The sequence below is a fragment of the Sorex araneus genome, chromosome 1 (assembly GCF_027595985.1).
Source record: "Sorex araneus isolate mSorAra2 chromosome 1, mSorAra2.pri, whole genome shotgun sequence".
Taxonomy (NCBI): domain Eukaryota; kingdom Metazoa; phylum Chordata; class Mammalia; order Eulipotyphla; family Soricidae; genus Sorex; species Sorex araneus.
Window position 1 is genome coordinate 25371304 of NC_073302.1, and position 13647 is coordinate 25384950.

The 13647-nt window shown below is 54.5% G+C and overlaps 1 protein-coding gene across 4 annotated transcripts in view; it reads left to right on the top strand.

The window, feature by feature from the left end:
* Positions 1 to 13647, top strand: part of PTPN3 (protein tyrosine phosphatase non-receptor type 3) — a 131085-nt gene that overhangs the window by 97917 nt on the left and 19521 nt on the right. For all 4 annotated transcript variants that reach the window (XM_055146631.1, XM_055146617.1, XM_055146623.1 and 1 more), the window contains 5 exons: positions 1851 to 2037; positions 2161 to 2238; positions 4702 to 4758; positions 6429 to 6585; positions 10305 to 10465. In XM_055146631.1, coding sequence (XP_055002606.1) covers positions 1851 to 2037; positions 2161 to 2238; positions 4702 to 4758; positions 6429 to 6585; positions 10305 to 10465 — 640 coding nt within the window. The remainder of the gene's footprint in view (positions 1 to 1850; positions 2038 to 2160; positions 2239 to 4701; positions 4759 to 6428; positions 6586 to 10304; positions 10466 to 13647) is intronic.

Consider the following 13647-nt stretch of genomic DNA (forward strand, 5'->3'; position numbering starts at 1 on the left):
CTTGGCTCGCTTTCGGCTGCCACGGTTTGCCTCCGAGCCTTCCACTCCTCCTCTCCCCTCCCCTTGGCGCCGTGAGGTGAGAATGAGTCGGTGAGGGGAGGATGTGAGGCGCACCTCAGATTCCGAGGCTTCCTAAAGTGTCTTGGTTGGCCTCTGCCTTCAGAGGAAATTGAGTGTGGGTGTCTGAGGGGTAGGGTGGGGCCCCCCATGGGGAGGGCAGGGGGCTGGTCTTCAGAGCACACGCCTAGTCTGGCCTGGAAATGAATGAGATGCTTGTGCCCGACTTTGTTGAGGAAGAACAGTGGGCTCTGGGGTGGGGGGGCATGAGGCCCCAGGACATTGGCACTGATAAAATGTTAATCCAGGGCCAGAGAGCTAGGACGGGGCTTGAGATGCTTTGCCTGGCACCCAGCCAGCCCCAGCACTGCCGGGAGTGAGCCCTAAGCTCAGAGCCAGGAGGAAGCTCAGAACACTACTGCCAGTCACGGCCCAAGCCTCTCCCACAATTAAAAAAAAAAAAATTATCCTATTGTCAAAACTGGACCTGGGCTAGCTGTTCGGCCTCTCACAATGTTGATATTTTTGTTTGTTTGTTTTAACCGTACCTCGGAAGCTGGACCGGATTATAAAAAAGGAATAGTCCAGAGTTGTCTTGTCCTAAGTTTACGTGTCCGACTGCCGTCTTTCCAGAAAAGAATGACTCACCACCCCTTCAGAAATCTTCTTTACGAAAATGAAGTTCCCCTTTGGGAAGCTGTTTCCATCAGCTCTAGGGGGCCACACGTCTTTTTTTCGTTTTGCTTTTTGGGTCACACCCAGCGATGCACAGGGGTCACTCCTGGCTCTGCACTCAGGAATTACCCCTGGCGGTGCTCAGGGGACCATATGGGATGCTGGGAATCGAACCCAGGTCCGCCGCGTGTAAGGCAAATGTCCTCCCCGCTGTGCTGTCGCCTCGGTGCCCTCTTCAGTGCCAGAGCTCAGCCACGTGGGGCTGTGCAGCATCGCTAACATTCCTCTTAGGACTTTCTCCTCATCACTGGACTGTGGTTAGCCATTTCTCACCCGAGCAATGCAGTGCTCCAAGACAGGAAGGTCTGCATTGATGAAAGAATAAAGAAAACAAAGCGTGTGACCTCGTGTGGGCACCTCATGGGTGCCACAGGCAAGTCACACAAGGGAGAAGAGAATGGGAGTGAGTTGTGGGTCAGAGGGACAGTGGAGTGGGTAGGGTGCTGGCCTTGTATGCCACCAACCTGGCTTTGATCCACCAGCACGAGCACAGAGCCAGAGATAAACTCCGAGTATTGCCGGATATTGCCCAAAAACTAAAAACGGTGGTGGGGGGAGGGGAGAAGAGAAAAGCGGGTCATTGGTCCAGACTGCAGCTCCAGTCCATGTCCTCTGAGACCCTGAGTTCCTCGGGTCTCATGAAGCAGACAGAACTCTTGGGAGACGTGAGATGACAAGACCAGGGCTGGCCCTTGCAGAGAGGATGGAGCAGGTGTGTCTGTGAGCTTGTCTGCCCGAAGCTGGTTCCATCATTCACGCCCCAGCGTCTCGGGCCACACAACCCCCCCCCCCCCCAGCTCGCCTTGCCCTTCTAAGCTGGGAGGGGAACGTCATTGCCAGCAGCGTTCAGATGTGCCCTGCCCTCTGCCCTTTCCTCAAGGCCAACGTTGGGGCTCTTTTGGCTAGAGCTGGGGTCGGGCAGGCCCTCGGGCGTTGGGCAGGCCAGTGCTTTGGGTTGAGGGGGGTGGGGCAGGCCTGGGCTGGCAGGCCCTGGTAAGTCAGTGACGTGAACCTGTGAACCTGACAATGAAAACATCTCCTCCTTCCCCACGCTGAAGGAGTCTGTCCGAGAGCAACCCGCCGCAGAGCTGCCTGATCCAGAAGTCATCCAGTTCTGTGTCTCCGTCTTCGAATGCTCCGGGCTCCTGCTCTTCGGACGGAGTCGACCCGCAGTTCTTTGACGACTTCCACAGGGTGACCAAAGCAGGCTCCACTGAGGACTCTGGCCAGTACTACTGCGACAAGGTGAGGGGGCGCACAGACCCTCCGTGCAGGGGCACCTCGGGGGCTCTGGGTTCTGGCGCCTGGTCGGCACCTGCTCCCCGTTCTCCTGGGGAGGGCGACTGACTGCTTCCCATCACTTTGCAGAATGATAACGGCGACAGCTGCTTAGTTTTAATCCGCATCACACCAGATGAAGACGGGAAGTTCGGATTCAACCTTAAGGTATGTGGGGCCAAGGACAGTAGATATAAGGGCCAGAAAGACTGCTCCATAGCTGGAAGCCTGCCTCATGAGCGGAGGGGAGAAGGAAGCAGGAATAGAGAAGGGATCACTAAGGAAATAATGGCTGGAGGAACCAGTCAGGATGGGAGATATATGCCGAAAGTAGATAATGGACCAAACATGATGACCTCTCAGTGTCTGTGTTGCAAGCCATAATGCCCAAAAGTAGAGAGAGAGTATGGGGAATATTGTCTGCCTTAGAGATAGGGGGAGGGTGGGAAAAGGGGGGTATACCCGGGATACTGGTGGTGGGGAATGTGCATTGGTGGAGGGATGGGTGTTTGATCATTGTGAGATTGTAACCCAAACATGAAAGCTTGTAACTATCTCAGGGTGATTCAATAAAAGTTTTAAAAATAAAAAAAAAAAAATAAAAGGTATGTGGGGCCTATTCATCCAGAGGTTCAGAGCTCAGAAGTAAGCTCTGGGCTCCTGGGCCCCTGACCCGAGACTCAGCCCTCTGAGCTGAGGGTCTTGCCCCGACGGCCATACCATGACCCTAATCCAAGTGCCCAGTGTTGGCGCTGCACTTACTGTCTCCTTGTTGAGTTCTCATGAGAAGGGGCGAGGCTGGTGAGCCCATTTAATTTAATTTTTATTGAATCACCCTTGTGAGATACAGTTACAAAGCTTTTGTGATTGAGTTTCGCCTGTACAGTGGTCGAACACCCATCCCTCTGCCAGTGTACCTTCCCACCACTAACTAATGTCCCAGTACCCCTCCCACCACCCCCACCCCACCCCGCCCCTTGCCTCAATGGCAGTTTCCTCCTTACTCTCTCCACTTTTTGGCACTATGGTTTTCAGTACAGATACTGAGATGGTGAGACCGTTTTAGAGAGATGTGCACACACAGCGGACAGGCAGATCTCAGCCCTGAAGTCAGTTCACTAAAAGAACCCCCGGAGCTGGAGAGATAACACGGGGGTTAAGGTGTTGCCTCACTGGCAGCCAGTTCCGGTTTGACCCCTGACACTGCAGATGGTCCCCTGAGAAGCCCCAGGAATGGCTCCCAAGTGCAGGATCAAGAATAGCCCCTGGCACTGCTGGGTGTGGCTCAAGAAAGCAAAGAGAAAAGTGGAGAAGCCCACGGCAGAGCTGGCCCTGGAAAGAAAGAACCAACCAGGGGCAGTGCTGTAAGCAGGGCCAGCACCTCCGGCGTCTGCAGGAGCAGGGCTGCACCCACTGTGGGCCCAGGCCCCGTGTCCGTCTGCTTCTGTAAGAAAGGCTGGGTGGTGGGCCGGAGCGATAGCACAGTGGGCAGGACATTTGCCTTGCACGCAGCCAACCCAGGTTTAATCCCCAACATCACATATGGTCCCCCGAGCCAGGAGTAACTCCTCGGTGCAGAGCCAGGGGTACCCCCTGAGCATTGCCGGGTATGACCCAAAAAGCAAAAAGAGAGAGAGAGAGAGAGAGAGAGAGAGAGGCAGGCTATGTGGGCACATGGACAGACCCACTCACAAAATGTTTTGTGGCAACGTGGTGGCCTAGTTGGCTGAACCAAGGGCAACAGAGTCCTCTGTCAGACGCCCCCTAATTTTGGTCGGCACACATTCAGAAATTGGCCATGGCCAGATTTTTTTGGCACCCGCACATTTGGGTGTCCCGGTAGTGACCCAGGGTTTCAGCAACTCGGCTGCGGAGCTCAGGGAGGGCCAGGGGTCTGGGCTGCCACAGACCCTCCCTTCCCCTGCTCCCCACGGTGGAGGTCAGGGCCCTGTGGCACGTTCGGGCTCATCTCCACTGCAGACTCCCCCTGCGGCATCTCTCCCAGGCATCTCCAGAGCCCTTCCTTTTCCTGAGCCTGTGTGCCCTTTGGGGGTGGTGACGGGGTTGGGGGGGGTGACCCAACCTGGTTGTGCTCAGTGATCATTCCTGGTGGTGTTTGGGGGACCCTGTGCAATGCCAGGGACTGAACCCTGTTCACCATGCGCGAGGCAGGGGTCTTACTGGCTCTACCATGTCTCTGGACCCTATGAGCCGTTTTTAAAAGGACCTTTGCTCTCTGCAAGTGCCTCAAGTTGGTAGGCTTTGGGGATACAGTGGTGCGAAACTTTTTTTTTTTTTTTGGCAGGGAGACACACTAACCTGTGCTCAAGGCTCGGGACCTTATGTGGTGCTGGGGATTGAACCTGGGTCACTGCCTGCAAGGCAGGTGCCTTACCCGCTGCACTGTCTCTCCCGCCCCAGTGCGAGGCTTCCCAGCTGCCTTCTGTGCAGCCTGCTAGAACCCAGGGCCAGGGGTCTGGGGTGGGAAATTGTTCAAGGTTGCTGTGTCTGAGGATGTGCATAGGCGCAGGGATGCTGCAGCCCCTCCCCCCCGCCACACACACACCAAGCCATCAGTGCTACTGTGGCCGTGAATGACTCCGTGTCTGTTTGAATTTAATGTGTTTCCAGGGAGGAGTGGATCAGAAGATGCCTCTCGTGGTCTCAAGGATCAACCCAGAGTCACCTGTAAGTGAGCACGTGCCACTGTCTTCACCGCATGTTTCCCCCTGAATCTATGAATCGGCGGCAGCAGTCTCTCTCTTTCCCTCTCCCTCCCTCCCTCCCTCTCTCTCTCTCCTTCTCTCCCTCCCTCCCTCTCTCCCTCTCCCTTTCTCACTCTCTCCCTCTCTCTCCCTCCTTCTCTCCCTCTCCCCCTCTCCCCCTCTCTTCCCTCTCTCTCCCTCCCTCTCTCCCTCTCCCTCTCTGACCTCTCCCTCTCTCCCTCTCCCTTTCTTCCCCACTTCTCCCCACTCTCTCCTTCCCTCTTTCCCTCTCTCCCTCCCTCTCTCCCTCTTCCTTTCCCTCTCTTGCTCTCTCTCCCTCCCTCCCTCTCTCTCCCTCTCTCTCCCCTCATGCATGCCCCCTGAGGCCAAGGGTGCTCTTCCACCTACCCTGGGAATGAGTTCCTGCAGCAGCATCCTTAGCCACTCGGGGGACGGGCTGTCGGATGGTCGGAGTGATGCTCTGGGGAAGGAAGCAGCCCTGACTCTGCTCCTCTGCTCACTATGGACCAAGTCCCCGTTTATTAATTTTTTTTTCTTAAAGCAATAGGCCATCAAAGAATGCCTGTGCTTCTTAGGAGGTACTAGATGGGGTTATTTGGGGGGGGTTGTTTGTTTGTTTGTTTGTTTGCCTTTGATGTTTTGTGCTCAGGGCTTACTTCTGCTCTGTACTCGGGGATCACTCCTGACAGAGCTCAGGGAGCCTGACATGGTGCCAGGGATCAAACTCCGCTCGCCCACATGCCCTCAACCCCTGTGCCATCTCTGGCCCAAGGGACTCTGACTTTTGTTGTTTGTTTTGCTTTGGGGTCAAACTCAGGGGTTACTCCTGGTAGTGCTCAGGGAACCATATGGGATGCAGAGGATGGAACCCAGGTCAGCCTCGTGCCAGGCAAGCGCCCTACCCACTCTTCTGTCACTCTGGTGCGGAAGCCAACCTTTGTCAGAGCTTCAGGTTTGCTTGTGATTGCTTGTTGCCTCTGGTCAAGGGACTCACATGTGTCTCCCTTCAGGCTCCCCTTCTCTCCTTAAGGGGCGCGGCCTCTCTCATGTCAGGCTCATCCTGCCTTTCTCTGTCGCCCAAGAGAGAAACACTCTGACACTGATGGACCGTTTCCCGGTAGCACCTTTAGAAAACAAAGGCCGGTTCAAGTCAGCCGTGAGGGCCGGCCGCAGTGAAGAATGCGGCTTTTCTTTTTTTCTTTTTCTTTTTGGGTCACACCTGGCAATGCGCAGGGATTACTCCTGGCTCTGCACTCAGGAATTACCCCTGGCGGTGCTCAGGGGACCATATGGGATTCTGGGAATCGAACCCGGGTCTGCCGCATGCAAGGCAAACGCCCTACCTGCTGTGCTATTGCTCCAGCCCCAAGAACGCGGCTTTTCTTAGCCTTGTTCTGGAAGGGTCCGAGGATGGCTTCTGGTGTGTGGCATTCGACCACACTGGGCAGCTGTGTCCGTCCACGAAGTCGTGGGTGTGCGTGTGACAATGGCTGTGCCTAGGGAAGGAGCGGCGAGCTTGGACGTGGTCCCCCGAGTCTGAGCACAGGGACCCTCAGCTCCTCCCCCCCTTCCTGCCCCCAACCCTGAGACTCTGTGAGAATCCCAGAAGGCACCCCTCTGCCCCGCTCCCAGGCAGACACCTGCGACCCTAAGCTGAATGAAGGGGATCAGATCGTGTTGATCAACGGCCGGGACATCTCGGAGCACACCCACGACCAGGTGGTGATGTTTATCAAGGCCAGCAGGGAGTCCCACACGCGGGAGCTGGCCCTGGTGATCCGGAGGAAAGGTAAGGGCCGAGGCCCCTGGGCGTGGTGGTGGAAGCTGTCTTGGCACAATGGAGTCCTGGGGGTTTTGTTTGTTTTGAATTTTTTTAAATGAGATTATATATATTATATATAATATATATAATGTACATAATATATATATCACTGTCATCCCTTTGCTCATCGATTTTTTCGAGCGGGCACCAGTAACGTCTCTCATTGAGAGACTTATTGTTACTGTTTTTGGCATATCCAATACGCACGGGTAGCTTGCCAGGCTCTGCCGCGCGGGCTCGATACTTTCGGTAGCTTGCCGGGTTCTCCGAGAGGGGCGGAGGAATCGAACTCGGGTCGGCCGCTCGAAAGGCGAATGCCCAACCACTGTGCTATTGCTCCAGCCCCCTATATGTGTGTGTGTGTGTATATATATATATATATATATATATGTATGTATGTATGTATATGTATTTTTTTTTTTTGCACATATTACTCAGGGCTTACTCCTGACTCCGTGCTAAGAGAGCACTCCTGGTAGGGCTGTGGGGAACACACGTAATGTCGGGGATCAGGCCAGGGTCTTCCTCTTGCCAGGCGAATGCCTCAACCCTGTTCTGGTCTGAGGTTTTGAACTTGGAGCCATTATTTGGAAGTTAAGGATTTTAACTTCACGGAGCCGGAGCGATAGTTCAGCAGCTAGGGCAGTCTGGTACCCCCTGTGGTCCCCTGAGCTTGCTGGGAGTGACCCCTGAGTGCGGAGTCAGGAGTGACCCCAGTGCACAGCTGCGTGTGGCCTCCACATCACACCAAAACCAGAATTTTAACCCTGTAACCTGAATATCTGACTTCTCACTTGAGAAATGGGACCGTCTGTCTGCCTACCCGGGGCCCGGCTCTCCCTGGCCTGTCCCTGGCAGGTGGGCAGCACCTGCCCTGGCCCTCCCAGGCCCACGGTCCTCTCTCAGCCACCTGGTTCCGCAGACACGTGCCTTTGCAGCCCTTTCTCCAGCCTTGGGCTACGTGTTTACTCTGGTGCGTTTGGTCTTGTTGGGTCTCGCTTGTCCAGTGGCCTTGGTGGTGGTGGTTCCGCCTCTGCTCCCGCTCCCCGCGTAGGACGTTTCTTTGCGCGTCCTGAGAGCCGCAGGAAGTGGACGTAGTCCCAGCCTCCCGAGGGCTGGTGGGCACGCAGTGAGTCCTGCTCCTTGGTTGTCTGTGAGGCTGGTCCTGTTGTTGCCGTTGTTACCAAATCAGCTCAGCGCTCCCTCGGCGATTCCTGTCCAGCTTTCACATGCTGAGGATGGGTGGGGTCGGTGACACCAGAGCCCCCTAACTCCATTCTGGCCTTACAGGGTGTCGGCAGCACCCCCCAGTCCTGCTCCCCTGCTTCCCCTCTGCCTGGTGAAACTCCCAGTCCAGAGCCAGCTCACCTCAGCCTCCATTTCTTTTTTTTTTTGCTTTTGCTTTTTGGGTCACCCCCGGCGATGCTCAGGGGTTACTCCTGGCTCTGCACTCAGGAATTACTCCTGGAGGTGCTCGGGGGACCATCTGGGATGCTGGGAATCAAACCCAGGTCAGCCGTGTGCAAGGCAGATGCCCTCCCCGCTGTGCTATCGCTCCAGCCCCCAGCCTCCAATTCTTGAGGCCTTACTGGGCCTCCCCAGAATCCTGGACATTACATTCAGAACCCCGGGGCCAGGCTCAGCACACAGTAGATGGTCAGAGGTGCAAGAAATGGGTATCCCTGCTCCGCTCCGTGCCGGCCCATCACGTAACTGTCCCTACCAACTCTCAGAATGCTGTGACTGCGCTCACAGCCCCTCTCCCCTCCGAGGGAGGCAAGGGGGAAACCAAGTCACAGAGCAGCAATGGTGGGTACCCCCTGCTGCCCTATGATGGGCAGGGTTGCAGGAGTGTGTGAACCAAAGGAATCTAGCGAGTGGCGAGTGGCAGCTGGACAGAGCACAGCGCCCCGGCTGTCCTGGGGGTCTGGGGAAGAGTGCAGGGTCATTCCCCTTGGATCCCACGGCCTGAAGCTGCACCTGCATGAGGTGAGAAAGCTGGAAGTCTAGAGGCAGAGCAAAAGGGGTAATGCCGAGTAGTTTATGGCGTGAGAGTGACCATAAGTTTGCTTTTAGAATAATAACTCCATAGTAGAGCCCTTGCCCTGTGTGGGTGAGGTCCTGGGTTCGATCCCTGACCCTGCAAAAAACAAAACAAACAGGGCTGGAATGATAGCACAGTGGATAGGCTATTTGCCTTGCATGCAGCCAATCCGGGTTCGATTCCCAGCATCCGATATGGTCCCCTGAGCATCGCCAGGGGTAATTCCTGAGTGCAGAGCCAGGAGTAACCCCTCTGTATTACACGGTGTGACCCAAAAAGCAAAAACAAAAAAAAAACCAAGAAACCCAGGAAATAGAATCAGTGGAAACGCGAGTTGATTTACATGAGCCGGAGTGTTAAGTCAGCCAGCATCTGGAGTGGCAGTTACAGAATTTGCCAGAATAGTCCCCAGGCTGAGCTGCTGTGGTCAGTGGAAAGAACTGGGGTCTTTAAGCATCAGACAGATGTGCCCGGAATTCCTCATCTGTCCCTCCGACGCTGGTCACTTTGCTGAGTCGGTTTCTTGCTCAGCAAAATGGGGATAGTGACGGGCGCTTCAGAACTTTGGGGATGAAGTCCGCTCTGGTGAAGCCTGAAGGTTGTTCTCCATCTTGCGTGTTCTCGTGAGGGCAGTAGAACTGTCGGAAATGCTGGGGTAAGGGGGCGACTCTCCTTTCTCTGCAGGAGGGCCAGACTCTGAGGGGCCCCCAGTTTGCAGTTTGGGAGATGGGAGAAGGAGGTGCTCGTGGTCAGAAAGAAGCGTGTGAGGCTGGAGAGGAAGGAGCCAGGGCAGGACCAGGCCTCCTGGGTACCTCTCCGCCGTGGAGATGGGGGGTGAAGATGGGAGCTAAGCACTGTGACTGGGAAGCTCCCACATAAGAGTGGCCCTGAGCTAGAGATGGACTGAGCTCTGGGGGCTGGGGGACCCGGAGTCTGAGAAAGGACCTAGGGAAGAGCCACCGCCGGCAGGGGCCCAAGAAAGAGGCAGCAAGGTGGGCCAAAGCACCCAGTGAGAGAGCAAGGGCTAAGGGAGAGGACGTGTGGGTTTGGGTCATGCCCAGCAGTGTTCGGGGGTCACTCCTGGCTCTGTGCTCAGGGATCACTCTGGGCCGGGCTCAGGGGACCGTATGAGGTGCCAGGAACCAAACCCAAGTCCTCTACGTGTATGGCAAATGCTCCACCCACTGTATTATCACTCCTGCCCCAGTCCTGGTGGGGCTCAGGGGTCCATCGGGGTGCCAAGGATCGAACCCGGGTCCTCTGCGTGCCAGGTGGACCCTGTGACACTGTACCCCCTATACACTGCTGTCCCTGGTGTGCACTCCGGCCCCCCACACTTTCTTCAAACCCCATCTTTACCTTCCTTTCACCTTCGGCAGCAGCCTCCGAGTGCCAAACACTATCATTTAAAACTAACCAGAAAGATTAGTTTGTCATTCTGCATAATTAGCATGTGCGGAATCACTGAGCAGGCGGCAGTGTCTCTGGTGAAAACGATTCCCGTGCGCTTAATCACGTAACGAGCCGTTTCAGACATCGGCCCTCGGGTGTCGCGTGCTCGCCCTTCTGCAAGAAGCCCAGACCCCCACCGACCCCCCACCCACCCAGTGTCACCACTCGAGCTCTTTCTCGCCCACCGCAGTTGTCCGCTCACTCTCGGACATCAAATCCGAAGAGGAGCTGAACCAGCTTTTCCCGGAGGCCGTTTTCCCCACGTGCCCGGAGGGTGGCGACACTCTGGAGGGCTCCATGGAGGAGCTGAAGAAGGGCCTGGAGAGTGGGACGGTGCTGATCCAGTTTGAGGTAAGAAACCCCCCAGGCTGCACCCGAAAGGCCTGAGTGAGCCACACAGGGTGGGGACGGGGGTTGGTGGTGGTGGGCGCCTGCCTCCCGATTCTTTGAGCAGTCACCAGTGGAGCCTCCCGGAACTCAAAGCCACGCTGAGCTCAGCCTCACCCGCTTCCTCCAGGAAGGCTCGGTCGTCACGGAGCACTGTGTCAGCCGTGTGGGGGGGGGTTGGGCACAGTCTGCTCCCCAGGCCTCATGAGGAGCCGGCCTCCTCGCCTCTCACCCGCCAGGCGCTGCCGTTGGGAGCAGAGAATCATTCCAGCAGTTCTCAGCGCCCCCCCCCCCCCCACACACACACACAGGACTGTGTGAACGTGGTAGAAACCGAGGTCCCGCCTCATCTTCCTTTCCCAGGAGGGCCCCTGATGCTTACCGCCCAGACTGCTCGCAAGGGTCTGTGCAGAGACTTCTGGTTGATAGCGCTTGCACCATGCCCGGCGGTGCTCAGGGCTTCCTCCTGGCCCTGTGATCACTCCTGGCAGTGCTTGGGGAATTCCAACTGTGTATGGGGTGCTGGGGATCAAACCCAGGTTGGCCCGTGCAAGGCAAACGCCCTAGCTGCTGTGCTGTGACTCTGACTGTGTGCCAAGAACGTTTTATAGCATAAAACGGGACCAACGGAGACTTGGTTTTGTGTCTGTTAAGGGGCAGCCACCCACGCAGTGCCCAGGGCAGCTGTGGCAGCTTCCAGTAATGCCAGCCCTGGCTCTGTAGATCTGACTGGGGGTGGGAGCAGTGGGGCCCAACGGCTCTGGGAGCTGCTGCCAGAACCACACCCAGGGCTGCTCGGGCACCATGCTGTGCCTGGACTGTTATCGGGGCCACCAGCATGCCTGCTTCAGCCTTTCATGCTATTTTCTCAGGCCTGTAAGAGACTTTCATTTTTGAAGGGTTACACTGTAGCACTGTGTAGATCTGTTGTTCATCTATTTGCTTGAGCAGGCACCAGTAACATCTCCATCGTGAGACTTCTTGTTACTGTTTTTGGCATATCGAATACGCCACGGATAGCTTGCCAGGCTCTGCCGTGTGAGCGGGATACTCTCGGTAGCTTGCCAGGCTCTCCGAGAGGGATGGAGGAATCGAATCTGGGTCGGCCACGTGCAAGGCAAACGCCCTACCCACTGTGCTATCGCTCCAGTCCAGGAGTTGAACTGTAGTTGTTGCTAATCACTGATGGAAATAGAACCTGTTTTTGTCTCAGATTTATTTAAGGGTAGAAGAAGGCAGAGTAGTTCCTACTCTGAACAGAACACACATCGCATGAACTAGGCCAAAGAAACAGACCACAGTTAATGGCAGCATATGCAATTCTAATAAATTAGAGAACTCCAGACCATTTTCAAAAGCAGAAGTCAGCAATGCATTATTTATTTAAAAACTTTATCCAGGGAAAAAAGACATAGAAGCAAAAATAGGGCATATTTCAAATGTTCGTGGAACATAGAGTGGATTCAGGGAGAAGAGAATATTAAGAACAGGATACAAGGCAAAAAGCCTTAAGTGAGCAAGTTTTATTGTTAATAGAATAGAATAGTCATTATAAATTACAGTAAAATAAACTGCTAGGGGAAATTATAGTAAAATCAATTGTTAGGGGCTAGAGCGATAGTATGGCAGGTGGGGCATTTGTCTTGCATGTGGTTAACCCAGGTTTGATCCCCGGCATCCCATAAGATCCCCCAAGCACTGTCAGGAGTAATTCCTAAGTGCAGAGTCAGGAGTAACCCCCGAGTATCGGGGATGTGGCCCAAAACTAAAAAAATTAAAATGACTTATAGAGGAATGTGTGCTGGAACACGTTCCTCTAAAATAAAGAAGTAAAAGAAATCCACAGTAAAACAAACTAAAAAACCTACACAGGTGACTGCCATTCATCCTTGGCCACCCCAGAAAAATCAAAAGGAAATTTTAAACTTTAATTAACCTTCATAATAGGTAACAAAGGTTTTTGGGTTTTTTTTTTGGGGGGGGGAGATGCTCAGGGGTTACTCCTGGCTCATGCACTCAGGAATTACTCCTGACAGTGCTCGGGGTACCATATGGGATGCTGGGAATCGAACCCAGGTTGGCCGCATGCAAGGCAAACGCCCTACCCGCTGTGCTATGGCTCCAGCTCTCCCCCCCCCTTTTTTTTATAATAACTGTTCATATACTATAGAAATTAGATCAGGCTCAGAGGATAGGAATAAAGAAAAAATGTACAGATTGTGCCTTTGGGTTGCAGCAACGTTCATTTGTCAAAATATATTTTAGACACTAAAACTAGATGTTTTGGGGCTGGAGCGATAGCACAGCAGGTAGGGCATTTGCCTTGCATGTTGCCGACCCGGGTTCAAATCCCAGCATCCCATATGGTCCTCTGAGCACCGCCAGGAGTAATTCCTGAGTGTAGAACCAGGAGTAACCCCTGTGCATCGCCAGGTGTGACCCAAAAAGAAAAAAAAAAACAACCTAGATGTTTTAAAGCATTCTCTGAATTTGAAACAAGGATAATTTTTAAAAGCAGTTACCGGATCCATTATAGCAGGTATTTGTTTGATTCTTGGGGGGTTCGTATTGAAGAAGTATTGAAAGAGTCATAAAAGATGTTACCGCTCATTCATCTATCCGCTGGCTCCTTCATTGTGTGTTTGCTCCTTGTCATGTGCCCAGTCCTGGGTCCGGGAGCACAGTGAGAGGAGGAAACTTCTGGCTCCAGAGAGCTGATGGTGTAATTGTAGTATATTGGGGTGGGGGTACGAGGGGAAGTGTACCACAGATTCCAAAACCCCATAAGGACTAAGGGCGGGGCCGGAGCGGCTAGGGCATTTGTCTTGCACACAGCCGACCCAGGTTCATTCCCCACCCCCCCAGTCCCTGGCATCCCATATGGTCCCCCAAGCACCGCTGGGAGTAATTCCTAAGTACAGAGCCAGGAGTAACTTCTGAGCATCACTGGGTGTGACCCCAAAAGAAAAGAAAGAAAAAGCTAAGGGCAAGGTTTTATTCTGCAGAACCAAAGGTGAGTGTGTCACGGGGACCCTCTGGAGTGAGGTGTGACGTCAGAGTGGGGGATGAGTGTCCAGGACTGAGCTCAGAAGGTGCCCAGGGGACAGAGGGAAGCTTGAGTCCTGGGGTGAGGCAGGGCCCTCCGA